The sequence below is a fragment of the Calonectris borealis genome, chromosome 2, assembly GCF_964195595.1.
Source record: "Calonectris borealis chromosome 2, bCalBor7.hap1.2, whole genome shotgun sequence".
NCBI classification, from domain to species: domain Eukaryota; kingdom Metazoa; phylum Chordata; class Aves; order Procellariiformes; family Procellariidae; genus Calonectris; species Calonectris borealis.
Genome location: NC_134313.1, coordinates 86,990,975 through 87,009,814, shown reverse-complemented (window position 1 = coordinate 87,009,814; position 18,840 = coordinate 86,990,975). Strand labels below are relative to the sequence as shown.

At 37.8% G+C, this 18,840-nt stretch overlaps 1 protein-coding gene across 2 annotated transcripts in view; it reads left to right on the top strand.

The window, feature by feature from the left end:
* CDH12 (cadherin 12) overlaps window positions 1-18,840 on the top strand; it is a 162,307-nt gene that overhangs the window by 104,536 nt on the left and 38,931 nt on the right. For both annotated transcript variants that reach the window (XM_075142500.1, XM_075142499.1), the window contains 2 exons: window positions 8,777-8,964; window positions 18,156-18,409. In XM_075142500.1, the coding sequence (XP_074998601.1) occupies window positions 8,777-8,964; window positions 18,156-18,409 (442 nt within the window). The remainder of the gene's footprint in view (window positions 1-8,776; window positions 8,965-18,155; window positions 18,410-18,840) is intronic.

Below are 18,840 nucleotides of genomic sequence, written 5' to 3'. Positions count from 1 at the left end.
TGCCCCCAAAAGTGGATGCTGTCTTAGTAAAAGCTCCCTAGAAACTTCTTTTCTTTCAGTAGCTGTCACTGTTGCATGATCTTGATCATAAAACATCTTGAAGAGTGAAACATTTGATTCAGACACAAAACCCAACTAAAGCACAATATTTTTTAAAAACCTAAGACATAAACTGGAGGGAGAATTCTTACTATAGATTCTCAAAACACTAAATATTTAGTAAATTTTATGTCTGCTACACTTACATAGTTTTTTAACTTTCTCAAGAATGCATAACTAGCAAAGGCTATGCTTAGAGGACTGTTTGGAGTACTGATTGAATGAAACAAAAACCTCTTTAAAGCTCTAAACTGAGAGAAACTGAACCCTCAGTTGCAAAGCAGAGCATGAAAACAGATATAGCTATTTCTTGGTACTATCCCATAACCAATGAAAAATATAGGTAATTTGTCACTAGGTAAAATGTAATGCTCTGATTGCACAGTAAGCAATAGTCCAAGAAATACAAATGAGCACAATAGTGGGTAGAAGTTAAATATTATATATTGGTCATAAAATTCTGTTGTTAGTCTGCCCTTATCCAATTCATTTTCCCTCTGTCATCGGGTTTAAGTGGTAATTGATCATTAACAGCAAGATTTATAGGTCAATTATTTTTAAACACATCATTATCATCATAGAAGATTATTATCATTAATAATTGTATTTTACATGTGCTACCTTCTGTATAGAAGGTGTAAACAAATACGGTTCATAGAAATTCAACAACCTTTGGCAGGAATCATTGACATTCATCCCACCCCAATGTGTTTTCTGTGGGGAGTGGTGAAGAAATTATTCATTCAAAACACAGAGGGTATTTAGATTGGATGCATGAAATTATCCACCGTAACCTTCGAGTGGCTTAAAAACACCATGCATCTCCACCTACTCTCTGATACTGAAAAGTAGCTAAGGCTACAGATTTAACAGCATGGGATTGCCTTGCAATGCCTTGAGAATTGGTTGCAAAAAGTGACTCTCAGACTACAGTGTCGCATGCTGTGTCATTACAATCTCTGGCAGCATCTGCTTTTTTCCCTGAGGCCTTCCACCCAAGTAAGAAATCAACACAGCCTTTCTGCTTCTGACCATGGTGGGCTTGTTTTCCAAAAATTTAGAGGCTACAGTGCAACATGAAGTCAAACAGACCATATGCAATTATCCAATTATAATCACAATAGGTTAGGCTTGTGATTTTCAGAAATACCTAGCAACCACAGTTGTAGTCAGATTTTTCAGGAGTGCTCCACTCCTTGCAAAAGCATTAAATGGGATGCCTAAAAGTGCTTCCAACAAGCCAAAGGTTCCTACTGATAGCAATAGGAGCTGCAGATACCGAGTGGTTTTGAAACTGTCTTCTCCGAGTCCAAAATATATGTTTAGTTGAATTTTTGTATAAAGAAAGCTATAAAAATAAAAATAAAATAACAGAAATATTCTAGAGGAACTCTTTCAAGTTTTCTCTCAAATTCATGACAATTATTTTTTTCTCAGTGATTTCCACAGCAAATTTTTTGATCTCATAAATGTGATCATCAATGTTCTCAAGAGAAGGCTCTATAAGTAAGAACTCACTACCCACAGATTTCGTTGTAAAAGGAGCAGTATTTATACAGAGATCTCACCTTTAAACATTTAAATTGAAGACATAAACATCACTTTTGATAAGTTGATCGTTCTTGCTGTAAAGTATAAGAGGCTACAAATGTAAGGTCAGTTGCCATCTTATTGTATCATTATTTTTTGGTCTATATCACGCACTAAATCACAAGTATTTTAAGAAAGCTGCATACAGTAAACCAAAACTTAAAACAAAAAGAACAGTAAACTATTATGCACTTGTACTTGATGATTTCACATTTTTATCTTTAAAAATAATATTTTTCTGCTTCAGACTGTGCCAACATAGTGAAGAAAAGTAATATATATTTTAGGGAAAACCATGTACATAAAATGTAGCCAATGAGCATGTGAAAATCAAAGCTTCACAGGGAGTCTTCCGAGTAATACAGATGTTGAGCATGTTTTGTTTAGGTGATTTTAGGCATGCAACTTAGGTGTGACTCGGAGGACTAAAGATAGGGACCTAATTTCCTTAGTCGATGGAGAGAAAAATTATTCTTCCAATACAGATGATTTAGAGCACTTGGCTTAGATCCTAAAGTAAATGGTTTGACTACATTCTTGAGAGTGAATGAATTGTAGTAAAATTGTGTTATTATATTTTGTGCCAGAGTAATAAAGAAAATATGAAAAAGCTCCTGCAAGATATTTAAGAAGCAGAAATGTTAAGCAGAGCATTACAAACTCTGTGTCCCATCCTCGGTAATATACTTTTTATCATGTTAACGTTTCACTTATATCATGCAATTTAAATTTTATAGAAGGAATAAGTGTATTGATTTATTTCATGGTGGCAGTGTGATCACCAGAATATTAACGATTGACCTACCTGATAAATGCCAATTACATGCTGCCTGAGAGTCTGAAAAAGGAAAGATATTCTCTCCCGAAAACTATCCTTTTTCTATCCGTAAGGCATGCTACACCTTGGTAATTCTTTATAACCACTATATAACTTACATAAAAACATTTGATTCAGGCTTTTAGATTTTTATTTTTCTTACTGTATTTCGGACTTTTTTTACTGATTTTTTTTGTTTGGTAATAATTTCTTAATAAGTAGACTGGATATTAGCAGAACAGTTTTTTATTGGTCACAATACATAATGAAGTTGATCTCTACAATGTTGTCTAACACATGAATGCATTGACAAAGTCAGACTTTGCACAGATGACCATTTAGCCACCATTTTTCTGTATAGCAAGACCAATGGAAGGGGAAGTGATAATGGCGGGATCTTTCCTATACAGTAATAACAGCATGATTAAAGCAGTTACTCAGGAACTTGATTTGGTCTCCTCAGTTTGTCAGAGTTCCAATCCATATCTTCTAGGAGACACCTTTAATTATAACCATGAGGAAGTTCTAGAAATGAGCATTTTCTTCCCCTCCTAGTAAAACTGTGCCACCATACAAAAGTAAATTTAAGATTCTTCAAATAAGATTAAGTATTATTCTTGCCTAGGTATTAGGACACACACATCTGAGTGTCTGTGACTCCAAACAACTGCTTCTAGAATTATTTCTACATTATGCTGTTAAACAGAATATTCTCTATTGTCTTTGCTACACCCAACAGTCTTTGGAGACAGAAACTGTGGGTCTGAACATTTTCAGCTGAGAAAATGAACCGGCATTTCCCATTTCCTGAACCCTTGCTCCAAAAAGGGGGATATTATGCTCTGTGGAATTAGTCTCTGACATGAAATGGGGAGATTTTAGAAAGCTTTCTGGCAACAGCTTATCAGTGGAAAAAAACAGCAAATGATTAAACTGAAATTTTTCAGTACACAAAAATTATACCAGGTATGGTGAACTTTTTTTTCCCTTTAGGGAAGGAAGGAAGAAAGAGGATGGCCTCAAAAACTCAGTCTGCTAGCTCACCTGAGGGGCTGATAGAGTCCTGGCTCAGCAGCTGCCAGCTCTGGGGAAGCTCCATCATGTGGATTACTCTAAACTTGGGCAGGATCAAACTCAAAAGGGGTTTTGCCTCTGCTCATTTTCCCTTGAAGAACTGGGAACACTTGAACATCCAGGATCTCTGCAGTCTGAGGAGCTGTAGCTCTTGCTAGGTGTGGACTTTGGGATCCACAGCAGAGAACCAGGAATTTTTAAGAATGGTTATGCTATATCTAATGAGGCCGTAAACCCTAACTCAGAGCAGTGGGTTTGAGGATGGAAGAAGCCTTGCCACAATCAAAGTCTTACCAGCCTATGCCAGGTCATGCGTGACTTGCATCAGAGCACATGGTGACAAAGCCCGGCCTTTCTCTTCCCGATGCAAGGTCCCAGCTCCCTGCAGGGCACGGAGCCACAGCAAGGAGAGGACAAATATATTTCACTGCTGTGGTAAATCATATCTTCCCAGTTTTAGGTGCATGTACATCAGATGCTGCTAATTATTAGGCTGATTAGCTGCAGCTGATGTAACAGGTTTAGTATACTGAGTATCTGCTTGTATTTACAGTATCCTTTCTTTTGCCTATTACACTGTTGTTAAAACACCAGCAAGCAGATACGAACTGTTGTCTTTGGATTCTTCCTAAACAGACAGAAATCATTGCCCTTATAACCTGACCAGGATAAAAACTGAAATGCCTTGGTAATTTAAAATAACAAGAATATTATAATATACATAATCTGATTTTTTTTTCCATGAGAAAATATTAAAGATTTAAATCAAAGAGAAAGAAACTATTTTATTTCAATGTTGTTGTCTATAAGACTCGTGCTATCACGATTAACTGCAATGCAATACTTTCAGAGCTGCCAAAGAGAACTGAAAAAAATATAGACAAATTAAAAACAGGAGAGCATAATCTTGCATACATACAGTACATGTATGGTGACAGATTAGAAAAAACCTCAAATAGGATTTACAGCTGTTTGGTTGAAGGACATTATCCATTTAGCTTAAGTCCTTAGATGCTAACCTGGGTTATTTCTTAGTGGTTGATTTGCTGATGAGATGTAATGATAGTTTTCATTTCTTATTCTCATCAGAATTGAAAACCTTTTTGGTAAATGATGGTGTACCCGTAAACTGCAGGTGTGGAGAAACAAAACAAAACAAACCCTTTGTAAGTAAAAATCAAACCCCAGAACAGCTTTCGAGCCTTAAAAACTAAAACTAATCTAATCGTGTCAAAAGAACTGTAAATGTGTGCTGAATTTCAGTCAATATGACTGATTACCTGTCACTTACTCAGCTCTGATTTCCTCCCACTATGCGCTTTGGAACCATCTTTGTTTTAGAATCTCGGAGGCAGCATGTATGAGTTGTTAGCTCACCTCCACCTCGGTTTCCTGAATGCTTTTGGGGCTGAGTAATAAGCCCTATCAGTCATTTCAGCCTAAAAGCTTCAACAGCATCACCACTCATTTATTTTTATCATCCTCATTAATGCTGCTCAACCTGAAGCTCCGAGGAAGTTTCACACCTTGAGTCACATAGAGACTACAGAGGTTTTATAAAGGAATGCCTGAATGCTTATATACATTAAGCTACATAATCACCAGGCTTTCTCTAGTTTTGGATCCCGGGTTGAATTTTACGTGTAATTTAAGCGCAAAGTGTTGCATAAGCTAAGCATGTCAACTGGCACATGACTTTTGGCCTTAAAAATAACATCTAATTTTTTTTTTCTTAAAATGCCATTTACAGCAGAGTGAAAAATCTTGACCAGGCAACATGCATTGCTACTAGCTTTCCTATATGTGAAAATATTCAGACATGCATGCAATATACATGACTGAAATCAGCAAAAGGGTAACTAGTTGCAGAGCCCAGTTTTGTAGTGCAGTCTGAGGGAAGCAAGGGCTTGCTCCTCTGGAACATCCCGTACCACTCATCCTTTACAAAAGCCAGCAACAAACTTAGAAAATATCTTTAAAAGAGATTTATGCAAGTAGAAGGAAAGATTTTTGTAGGCAGAGAAGTCACATAAGACAACCTACAAAATTTGACAGAACTGTTTGAGCAGCATAACCAGCTGCTGCATAAGTTTGTCAGAGCTGCTAGTTCCATCATTCCTAGAAGCTGCAGAGAACAAGGTTTTCAGGACCTTCTGGAGTAAAGGGCTATTACTCAGGCCTGTTTCATTATACCTCTATAGCAAATGGAGGTAGTAGTGTATACAGGCAAAATGGACAATAAAAACTGAATAATGCTAAACTGTCACAGCAAGTCCACAGCAAGAAGTAACGTCTTCTAAGAACAGAAAAATAAAAATCTACAAAACTGTCTTTCTGTTACATTTCATGTGCAATATGTATTGATCATTTCAAATGTCCTCTGTACAAAGACTATTTTCTGGGGGGGAAAAAAAAAGGTTTTCATACTATACATTTTATTCTCTTGAAGTTTTTCCCTGAGCTGGCAACAATATACATTATTTGTTTTCATTTATTTTATTCTGAAAGTATGTTGTCACAGTAGCACCATTAACAGCTTCCATATGCTGTGAAGATACTATTACAGGAGGACGATGGTAGTGTAATTACATACTACATCTTCAGAGATCTGACTCTGACAGAGTTGAAGATTACTTCAGAGTTTCAAATTAATCTGAATGACCCCATCTTTATTGCTGTTGAATTTCTGGAAGTGATTAAATGCGAAGTCATTGAAAATAACTGATAAAAACCTAAACAATCCGAAATGAGTAATGCAGTGTTTCTTTGACTTCATCTAAGTCCCATATGCTTTACAGTCAGGTACAGTATTTTATAGAGAAAAGTTTGTTTTAATGAATGAGTGCTCTTCAGTTCACTAAGAATAGATCAACCAGGCAAAGAAGGAAAAATCCATTATCATATGCTCTTACATTTTATGTTCACCAAAATTGTGGCTGTAAAGAGCAAACACTGCAGCAATGATTTCTGTCATACAATATAAGGTCTGTAAAAGACCCGGGCATCAGGGCTAGAACTATGTTGTGGAAACATATCATCAGGTTCAAATGTAGGCAGAGCCCTTTTGGATCCCTTTTCTTCCACCTCTTCTGAATAACTTGCATAGTAGAGACCCAATAATATGCATATTTGTAAGTGACATTAGATAATAGGAGGATTTGTGATTGTCTCCTGCATACTATGTTAAAATTTGATTTTTTACTCAGAGTCATTGAAGTATAATTAAGAAATAGATGAGGGTCCTCTGTCTTGATAATATTTTGTATCATAGTTCTCCTTTCCAACTGTTATAAGAAGAAGAGGGAAAAGTAAAGCTTTCTTTAGTACATTCCCATGGAAAGAGAAGAAGGAAAGTTTCCTTTAGTATGTTCCCTTGGAAAAAATAATGAAATGATAATTGCACAACCCTTAGTAGCTCAGTCAATGAGTACTACAAAACCACACATGGTAATGTCCAAATGTGGATGCTGACACAAGCGGACTTTACTTACAGGGATTTTCTCAAACAAATAAAGCAAGATTTGCCTTCAGATATACTTTGCATACTGATGGACAGAGGGAGGAAGCAGACAAAACTCATTTTTTCAGAGGCAATCAAATAGACAATTATCTAGGTACCATAGCCCAAACTACTAGCTCACAAAAGAGCAGGTTTGCTCCTAATCCAGCAGTGCTAATGTAATTTTTTTTCCTCACCTGGAAGTATTGTAAAGCTGAAAAAGCTGACACAGCACGCACTGTAAGGAGATAACGACAGGGAGCAGTGTCTGCTGTTTAATTCAGCGGCTGGATGCGAAAGTCATCTATCCTGCTGTTACATGTTATACAACTTCTCAGAGCCTTATTTTGTGAAGTGTGACTGAACCACTACCAGGAGGAAATCTCTGAGACATCCCCCTGATGTGCCTCCCGCTAGTCACAGATGCCTGTCCTGCTATATGTTGAAAAAGAGGTGTAAATTTCCTCCTACGTATTCACACGTAGAGGACCAGAGAAGGCCATTGCCAATCTTTTCCTGCTCTGAAGTGACTGCTCTATGATGAGAGCTGTTGGAGGATGACCCAGGAAAATGAAATGTGTGGTTGATGGGGCAAGCAAATGTCGGCTTTGTTCAGAGCCAGGATGAAGTGAATCAGACATCCCGGGTCCGCAGAAATCAGCTCCAAAAGCTGCTGGCGGCTTTGAGAGCAAAGGCTGCTGCATGAAGAAAGGCGAGCACTACCTGCCCACTGGAAATACTCGCCACGGTGGTGTTCGCTACCAGCTGTGCAAAATAACAACTCCAGCGAGAGGTGCGGCTGAACAGGAAAGGCAGGTGCTTCAGCAGCGGTCTAATAAATCAGGGCACGGTGGTATAAACTAAGGCCTGCTGCTACTGATGTCGTTAAAGTCAAGGCTGACTCAAAGTATTTTGGACCTTCTCTTTTAGCTATTTTAACTATTATGTCTAGCATTTTTTCAACATAGTTGTTTCCCTGAACGAAACCATTTTGTCCTCACATAATAGTAGTAATGCTTATTTTAAAAGTGTGTAATTTTCGTTTGTTGTTTTTTTTTTAACTTTTATTACCACTAATAGTAAATAAACGGAAAATAGAAGTGTGAAGAGCTACAAATTTACGTTTAGCGGTGAAATTTTAGAAAGAGCACCCTCTGGCGGCTAATGTATAAAAAATACTCTATATCTTCCCCCTCACAAGGAGTTGTACATGTAATTATAATACTGAATATTACAGAAATGGGTGGAAATCCTTTTTCCACTTAATTTTTCCTTTCAACCTCTGTGAAATGCATAGATATATTTTCTCAAACAAAATAAAAATTCAGATACTAAAAACTGTTAAACATAGAAGGAGGAAAATGCTTATAAACATGTACTGTCTACAAGTAGAATTTAATTCAAAAGAGTCAACCACATGGGTAAAATTAAAGATAGAAAAAAGATAGCTATTTCAAGAGATAGAGATGCTAAGGCCCTTACAGTTGCACTGGACCAAATCTAGGAACTAGGGGAAATTAACATGTTCAGTGGGTAAAATATGCATATCTTTTTCTAATCCTTTGTTGTTTTGATCTCATCATTTTAATTGGATGATTTAAGTGTGTTTATTTTGCACAGGTTCCATGGTTTTAATCAAACATACTATGTTAATTATCAAGAAATCCCAAGAATGACTGTTTACCACTTTATCACAGGTATCTTCCATTTAAAAGTACCTGAGTCCTCTCATATTGGTTCTGCTATTGGAAGGATCAGAGCTGTGGACCCTGATTTTGGGAAAAATGCAGAAATTGAGTACAACATAGTTCCAGGAGATGGAGGAAACTTATTTGACATCACAACAGATGAGAACACCCAGGAAGGAGTCATCAAACTGAAAAAGGTATGTGACACCAATGGGGTATATGTATCTATGGCTTAAGTGAGAAACTAGATAAGAGAATTAAATGTTGTGCAATTATACCTCATAAGTAATACACAGCAGTTTGTATCTTTATTAGAATCTATGGTTGTGATCTTAGTCTTAAAATAAATTGAAGTTTAGTGTTTCATTTCATGTACAATCATGTATGACTTTTCACAAATAATGTTGGTTTTAATGGCAGAGAAGTAATTCTTATCTCTTTCTAGAAAGTACGATTTCTCTTTTATGGGAAGTTTTGCACCTAAAACCACATGAAAAATGCTCCAGTTCAGAGCATGGAATGAAAAGGTTATATTTTATGTTTTATGCTCACTTGTAAGCATTTTATTTTGAAAATTTTTATTTTATGTTTGTTATTTTAATAATGAAACTGTGATACAGTACTGTGGTGAACAGAGTTTTAACTCAGGGTAGAGGAGTCCCAAATAATTGCAAATCAACATGTCCTACTTTCAGTCTCCTAATAGTGTCCCACATAGCTGGTTATCAGATATTCATGCAAGGAAGCCCACTGCGTCTCAGCAGTTGATGTTGCTTTAGTGTACTAGAATAAGTTCAAGATTACTGAATTTATGAATTTTGAAGATGGAAAGGTTAAGTGTTATTTGGAATTTAGTGATTAAAGCACTCAGTAGGAGAGATCCAAAACAGGGACAGTCACATTTTAACCAATGGTTGTCTTCTGAGCCTAGGCATGTACACGTATACCAACGATTAGCTTGTTCAGTAGAAAGAAATCTCAGCCACCAGCTCATTTTGAAAGGCCAGGTTATGTTTTATAGACAGCTCATGCTTGTAGGTGCAATTTTTGTAAAATAAACACATTTATGAGCTGAACACTTCCCAGGGGTCTGGGAAGGAAAGACTTCTGGACATGTGCATTAGGACAAGCTTTAGGAAAAGAGAAGCTTTAGTTCCAATAAAATTTAGAATTTATGTACTTAAATTTCCCCTGGCTCTGACTATGGATCTATATTTGCATTATACTCATTCTAACAATGAAATTCCTGGCTTCAGCCTCTTGAGCTGGGAAATAATAAATTATCCATGGGTGCATTAAAGGACCAGATGATGTTAAGTCACTTACCTTTCTGCTAGTTTTAGTGACATAAAATGGAAGCTATGATATCCACAGGAAGTAATTTGTCAATGAGACACAAACTCTTTGCACTCTTCACACCCCCCTTTTCTGACTAAAAGTTTAAATGTACTGCTTCCTCCTTATGTGAATTTGTAAACTTTGTTTCATTTTTAAAAATCGTTCTGATCACCTTTTTCACTCTATCCAGATGACTCAAAAATAGCTCCATCTGGAACTGTCAGGCTGAGCAGGTGCATGCCCCTCCATATGCACTGCCAGTTAGAAACAGCAATGAGTAGGAACCATAGAAAAATGAATGTTTGAGCACCAAGAGTAGTTTTTTGATAGGATTCAGTTCTCCCTGGATTAGTCCTAAACCTCAGCTGTGCTCTTGTTTTTGTACACAGCAATGGAATTTTTCCATACCTATGGTTAAGTATATATATATATTACACTGTATAGGCAAAACATTCAAATTGGCAATGCAGATTGAAACAGTGTGCATATAATATTTGTTACTGATGAAGAGCATCCACATATGAATTTGCCTGTTACAGTTATCTTAGGACCAGCACAAGCAAAATGCCTGGCCACTTTTGACACTGCTATATGGGGAATTACATAATATTTAATTGAACCACTAATTTAAAAAAAAAAAAAAAATTGACACAACTAATTCTATATCCAGATATGTTAGAGTTGGTCATTGTGTTTCACTGCATTTATTTAGTCTTTTCAGTAACAAGTTAAAGCATATTTGAAAGTTTAGGGCACTTTTACAACAACAGAACATTGGTTCATGTTGCCTAATGTAAATGATGTCACTGAACAGGAGGGGAAAAAATATAATCCTAATCCATTCTTAATCTTATTCATCGCAGTGAGCTTGGGGACAGTGACAGACTGTGAAGGTCAGGGAATGCCAGCTTTGTTCTATGCAGGAGTATGGAAAGAAGATAAACCCAACATGAAGGTCCTTGAGAAAAGAATGCCTTTATACAGACCCTACACATTGCCCTTCACAAAACTTTTCTCAGGGAAAAGGTCCCATTCACTAAGCTTTAAATGATCCAAGTGTTTTAAGATGTTTTGGAATCATCCAAAATCCATCCACTTGAGTTCCTTGCTGGATCCCAGGTTAAACAAAAGCAATCCGGATTCTTAAAGATACTGTTAATTCAGTTGTCTTTTCATAACCTCTACATTTGTAATAATATAAACATGTTATCATGGGTTGCAGTTTTCAGATTTTCAGAAGTGCTGGACGTTCACAATTCTGTAGACACCTATTAAAATGCATGCTACCCGTACTGTACAAGCCTGCAACAACACTATTCATTTGCCTGCACAGAAGGAATTTCACATTGCATGGTGTTCAAAACAGGGATTTGACCTTGTGGGATTACACACGTATTTAAGATAGACATGCATTTAAGTCCTTCTTTAAATCAAAGCTGGTGAATGAATAGGACCAACACTTTCAATTATGAATTACAAATAATAAACAGCCAAAGCCACTAATAAAAAGTGCCATGTGCTTTAAAAACAGGTTTGTACTTTTTTCTGTATCATAGCATATTCTGATGTTGTAAGTGCTGCAGTAATTCAGTGCTGAGCCATTTCAAAACCATTTATAAAGTTTGCTTTTATTTTTCCTGAAAAATTTCTTGCAGCCAGAAACTGTCAGTCACTGCATAGAAGCTTTTCTGTTCTGTTGTTATGCAAAAAAAATGGAGACATTTCTATATCAAAATTGAGAAAAATGAAGCCTTCCTGGACTGCATTTATTTTTTGTGGAAAATATATTTGATGATAAAAAATTGCACAAGCCAAACTGTTCTTTTCAGCACGCTAAGTGCATTGGCAGAGGCAAAAGGCTGTTCTCTGCTTCTCGGACACTAAATGGGCACAAACAGCTACAGCTGGACAAGGTGCACATCTTAAATCATCTGTTTTGCTTGCTAATTTATTTTCGTGCTATGATCCAATATAAGCTTGATTACTACTACTCTTATGCTATTTACATATATTAAAAATGGAATAGCTTTTCTTATATTCTTGTAAAGAAATGATCCAAATGCCATTTAGCACCACTGTGTGGTTAGTACTGCAATAGCTTCCTCTCTTTCTCAAAAAAAAGGGAAAATAGTATCAATAAAAAGAGGAGGAAATGTCTGGCTTTAAGATCGTGCTGCATACAGTTCTCTATAAGAGTAAGAAATATTACTATATTTGGAATAGAATGACCAATTTCTTCCCTTGTCTGGTGCTATTTCATACGGTGTTTATTGGGTTTTATATTTACGTAGTATCTGTCATCCTACCTGAATGCTTCAGCAAACTGCAGTGAGTGTAAGCTACAAGAAGCAGGGTGACAGAAGGGACCATCTCCTTCATACTGGAGTGTAGTGGCCTCAGGTGGGGCACGGAGTAGTGCTCCCAGGTATGAAGGGAAAATGTGTCAGTCCCAGGCAAGCTCCTGATTTTATTGAAACTGCTAAGAAATCTTGAATGACTACATCCAAGAGAAAAGGAAAACAGAAGGATCCAAGCTTCACTGAACAGTTGGCATTAAATTTACTAAACTAAGGATGAGTTTATAGGATAAACCCATTGTGTGCAGAAGCCTCTTAAGTGGCTCAGCATGAGCTAATCCAGAAATTGACCTGGGTTCAAGCACTGAGTCTGGCTCAGACATTACTTTACTAATTTGTGCAGAGTGTCATTAAAACCCAGGAAAAAACTTTTCTAGGCTTCATCTAGTATGATCCTACACTGTTGCAGTGCGCTGGCTGAGCTTCTCCATGTGGGTCAGGGAGTATCTGCATCTTATTTTTTGTAAGCCATGTACCACCGCTAGCTGATCAGGTGACAAAGCTGTATCCATGAAATCACAGCATGTCAGCACTGCATGATGAGAAACAGTAACTTTAGTGATGATAAAATAACAGAAACTGGGGTGACGATGAACAGACCCAGTAGCTGCAGGGAGGTGTTTGGAGTGTATGCTTCCTTGTAACTTCAGGGGTCACTTTTAAAAAGCCTTTATTTGGAGGCAGCAAGTACAAGTTTGACTGCTGGCTAAGCTGAGTTGTCTTGCTCATGAGACACTCCATGTACGTAGCACTGGGACATTGCTAAAATGTACAAGCAGTCTGATAGCATGTGTACACCACAATAGTGAGCATAAGACAGACTCCTGACGTCCCTCAGCCAGAATTGCATTACTGCTACTACTTGCTTTACTAGCAAGACTGTACAGACTGCTCACCCCACCCCTTCATTCTCCAGAGGCAGGGAATACCCTCTGCAGATGTGTGCGTAGGCACTATCTGCCTATAATCATAACTCATGAGTTTGTGTGAGTGGGAGTTGTGGTTTTGCATTTTGATGAGGAAGAGCAGGCGATATTAAGTCCTTCAGTACGGGCAGAAAGTGGTGACCCAGGTGCAGAGGTAATCATAAAGACCATGGCAGCCACAGAGAATGACAGGAAGGGTGAGGAAGGGGAGATGTTCAGTCTCTGCAGTTTGCAGATACAGCTGTTGTGTTTGTTTTTTCCTGGAACAATGAAAGGCATCCGCAGAAACGGGTCAGATGCTTGAGAGCAGCAAACAGCTGAACCCCTGACACTGGTCAGATTCTTCCCTTCTCCAGATAGAGAACATACATATATTTTGCCCACTTCCCATCAAATCTTGAAACACTCACTTCAGATTTGGTTTTTCCAATCTCACTTTTTACTGTGCGTCCTCATCTCTGGAATTAATTAATGTTCCTGGTTGATCTAGAGCTTGCTTTAATAAGCCAACCTGCTCTATAATACCAATTATTTCCTTATGCTATTTAAAGTCCAGTGCAGAAATGCAATTGCTGAAACATGTCAATGCACAGCAAATAGTCTGATGGCAGTATTTCACAAAATACATAGACGGTCAACCCATCTTCAAGGGGAAAGTATTGCCAGGTTTTGAGACAGGCACACGACACAGATTTGTTCTGCAATTGCACAGCGCTAGTATGAAGACAAGCCTAAGTTAATATGTGCTTCCTCTCAACCCAATGCTACTGTCCGTAACCATGTATATGTCCTGGGGCTTACAGTCTCATCCCAAAATAGGGCTTTTCCATCATTGTAGGTGTGGATCATAAAAGCCTGTATCACAAACAATACTGTTGTATCTCTTATGTGTGGATAAAAAGCAGAAATGTCTGGAGTTTCTGGTCCTGCCTCTTTGTGAAGCAGGGTAGTTCTTTTCCCACCCTTGCCATGCTTCTCATCAGAATTCATTATATCTTTCAGCCCACTTTTTTTTTCCTTCAGTTCTTTAATTCTCTCTCTCTCTCTCCCCCCCATTTATCCATCTATCTATCTAATATATAAATTTAGATACAGATATATCTATATAGTAGCATTTCTTAACTTCTATCTTGAATATGGGAAAGTAATATTTCAAAATACATTTATTTCTAACACAGAGCTCTCTATGCCCTTTCCTAGTCGTACTAAATAAGTCCATTCATGGTACTTTCAGAGTTGCAAGATAAAGTGATTTGTCAGTATGTGTTATTTGATTTTGGGATTTGTAGAATGCCTTTGCTGCACACAGCTGTGTATACGCTGATAGTGCTTTACTATGCAACTATATAGAGAAGCTTGTAACCGCAACATAGCTAAGAACCGGTAGGGGGGCCAAATACATCTGTTCTGTCACTGGTACTTAGAATATCAATTAGAAATACTCCTGTAATTGTTGAATAGTTCACAGTTAATAAGACACTGCCTTAATATTAGCAAAAATGTTGTTTACTATGGAAAAACTCGTAACTTTTGTAAAATAAAAGCCTTATTCAAACTTAGCTTTCTGAATATAATTATTTTTATAGAAGGAATGAAAATTTCTATTAGTTATTTAAACCTCCCCACCACCTCTGTGAAGTCATTCCATTAAAATCTGTTTAATTCAAAGATGTTTCAATAATCTTACAGTTTTTTTCTGTAAGATTCAAACATTCTGCTATGTTTGTACCCTACCAGCAGATTTTAAATGAAAATAGGGCTGAGCATTGTCAGACATTTATTATGTAACAATAAAATATGCTTTTTTTAAAAAAAAAGGCAGCTGAAATATTGTGTGGACCACTCATTTCCTTCACTGATTTTAGTGGCATCTACTAAAAAAGAAATACAAAGAAATGCTATTATTTTAACATCTTTAAAACTAAAAATCCAAGAGGTTTTACCTGAGAGCTAGGCAGACATTCAATTCTTCTGTTTTCAGGCAGACTCCGAGCATATCAGACATGCCAAAATTTGAGACTGTCAGTAGCTATCTATATGGCTCAACTGTACAAAACTGGGAAGACCAGAACTGATCAGGAGATTGTAGCATGGACTCCCCATAAACACAATACATTGAAACCATGCTCTTTTGCTGCATTATATATGTTGTACAAAATCTTTTTCTTTTTCAAATTAAATCTTAGGTTTACCATTTGCAACATTTCCCATCTTTCCACAGACATTTCAGTTGCAGTTTAGCCTCACTTATATTAAAAGACTAAATTCTGCTATTTTGTGGGAGTCTGTCACTGATTTCTTTCTCTCACGATGGCTCAGCACTTTCAGCCGCTCTCTTCTTATTTTGAGTGCCACCTGTGCTTTGCATTGGCCACATATTGCTTAACCTCTAACTATGTTTATCATCAGACCCATAGAAGGACAGAAGGAGAGAATGGGTTGCTCTGAGGTTACAGTGGGAAAGAATTTTCCTTTCTCGGGGTCAAACTGTCTTTTTGAAAATATACGACAGTGGTGCCCCATAATGCTGGGGGGAGAGAAGTAATGCAGCCACTATCCCGACTTCTGGACAGCTGTGCAGTAAAATATGCCAGCCTGAGCGCACCAATACACAGAATTGCTTGAAATCTTATTTCTTCCTGTCCACCTCCAAACAAGGACTCTGTTCCCCTTGCATCATGAAAGTGGTGACCGGGCACTGGCCAAGGACCGTGATCTGGTACTGCTGCCTTGAAGAGTAACTCAGTGAAAGACAGCCTGCAAGGACCGCATGGATTAGGGCTCTTTCCATTAACACATCTATCTGCAAATATACTCATGCAACACAGGAGCCAGTCTGAACAGTTTTAAAGTAATTTTGCGGGTGTGAAAGATACATACAAGGCATCAGTTAGAATTACTGCTTAATTGAGAGCTTAGATTTCTTGCTTTCTCTGTCTTAATCATTTATCTGTAGCTTAACCCCTCATACTTAGACTTTTCCCACTTCAGACTGGTTCTTTAAACTCCAGGTTTTCTCCCCTTAATATATTTTTTGAAAACGTGTTAACAATTTATATAATCAGCTGGAGAAGAGTTGGGGAGGGGTTGCTTCTTTGGTGGGGATTTTTTTGGCAATGCATAACACTGAATAGTATAGAAACTGAAAAGACAGTGTGACGATTTGGATAATGAACGAGCATGTCCATTTGTAGTGAAGGCCAACAGCTTAGGGTTTCACCACTAGGGCACAATATCTACCACACTTAATTTTGTCTGTTTCTTCTTAGCCTTAGTTTCTTCTTCCTTCTGTCAGTCCAGTCATGAAGGTGCAACTCATACTGGCTTTTACTGGGAATTTTGTCTGTAGGAGGATGGTTGCATGTGGTAGTGGATTGGTTAGTCGTACCTGGCTTTCAAGCCTGATTATCTCTATGGTATATAGACTTGGATGGCTAATTTAAGTCCCCAGCTCAGAAAAGACTGACCATCTGGTCTATTAAAATTATAAAGTCTTTCATAAGGATTTAAAATCATTATGCTAGCTGTCCAGCTAATGTAAGTCAAGGTAACTCGATTGATTTTAATGGAGCTACTTCAATTTACACCAGCCAGTCATCTGGCCCATGATGTCCTGTTGTGATATGGACAGAAAATGGCAGCATTTAAATCTGCCCTAGCTGTGACAAATGACTGGAAACACTGCGGTAATGATAGCTGGGGAAAAAAAAATGACAGACATTGAAATATTCTTGCTCATACACTTGTGGTCCTGCTCTCTTTTCCAGATAGCAAGTCCTTTTCCGTTAGAAAATTTCCAACTTGACAATTATAGGCAGAAACCACTAGGTGCCAGTGTTACCCAGACATCAGGAAAAGACTGTCAGTCACGTTAAAAACAACATGAAAGCCAATACAGCTAAACCCTTTAACTGAAAATAAAGCTTCTGTGTCTTTTCAACTAAATAAGACTGCATGAAGGTTTTTGAGATGATTACTCTTCTAAAACCAAATTGATGTACATTGACGGAAACCCACACCAAAACAATCTGATTGCAGGATGCATTTCCATCAAAAACCCAGATAGGTACACAAAAGCTGCTATGCTGCCTTCAAGACCTTATGGATTACATCTAGGATCACAAGACACAGTCAAAATCTGCATTTTTCAACATATTTGTGGCTCAAATATACAGCGTCAATAGCAGTTCACTGCTAAAACAGACATTGTACAGGAAAAACTTGTTTTGGGTCAAGTTTAAATTCACATTCCAAGCCACACCTGAAGTTCGGTTTGACGGATTGGTATATATCAGAGTTTTCATTTGGGCTCATTTCCATCATTGTCATGGTCCTCTGAAAGCTTTCCCTGCTAAAAGAAATGGAAATGTCCTGTTTAAGGAACTGGATCAGCTAGAGACAGCTGATTGCCCGTGCATGGGAGTTGTGAATGCAAATCTCTGGCTAACCGGCACACAGCTCATTTACAAGAGATGAATCTCACTCATTTAACTTCAGACATCTTCAGTGTAACTGTTTACATCCATGCCAGTCATCCTGATTTTTTTGATGTGGAGAAACAGCCATTTCCTGGGTATGATTCATCTGGCCTGTTTCAGAAACCACCTTAGCATGAGATGAACTGCAAAACAAGCTTAGATGATTAGCTCAGGAGCTGAATTTTACACTGAAGGCATCTTACATTATGTCAGATTAATCCTACCAAACTGATTTTGCGATGTTTACTTTTCAGTCAGATCTGACATTTTGCTTTTGTTCTTTCTACAGCCATTAGACTTTGAAACAAAAAAGGCATACACCTTTAAAGTCGAGGCCTCCAATCTCCATCTTGACCACCGATTTCACTCGGTGGGTCCATTCAAAGATACTGCCACTGTGAAGATAAACGTGCTGGACATGGATGAACCTCCAGTTTTCAGCAAGCCTGTGTACACAATGGAGGTTTATGAGGATACACCTGTGGGGACCATTATAGGTGCAGTGACAGCACAAGACCTCGATGCTGGCAGCAGCTCGGTTAGGTAAGAAAGCTTTTCCTCCTTCAGTAACTCTCAGACAACTCAAAGCGCTGCTGACAGTCAGACTCGGTGGCAAAGAGCTTAGTAAGAAGATATAAAATGTTCCAAGTCTGTCACTGTAACAGGTAACTGCTGCTCTGAGAAATATTGAAAAGAGATGCTAGTTGGGTGGGTTATCTGGAAAAATACATTAAGTCCTGACAGCTTCTTATCATACAGATCATATAAGTTACCATGTACTGGTGTGACTTCAGAGATGATGTGCTTAGCCTAAGGAAGTAAAAACATTGTTTTGCCTGCTGTCTGGGGCTTCCACAAAAGCAGCTCTGAAGTACAGTACTGAAAAAGGAGGTTGTACATGCTATGTCTGTGTTATACCTCAACGGGTGACAGTGAGCACCACCCCTTTCACAAGAACCACTCACTCTCTACAT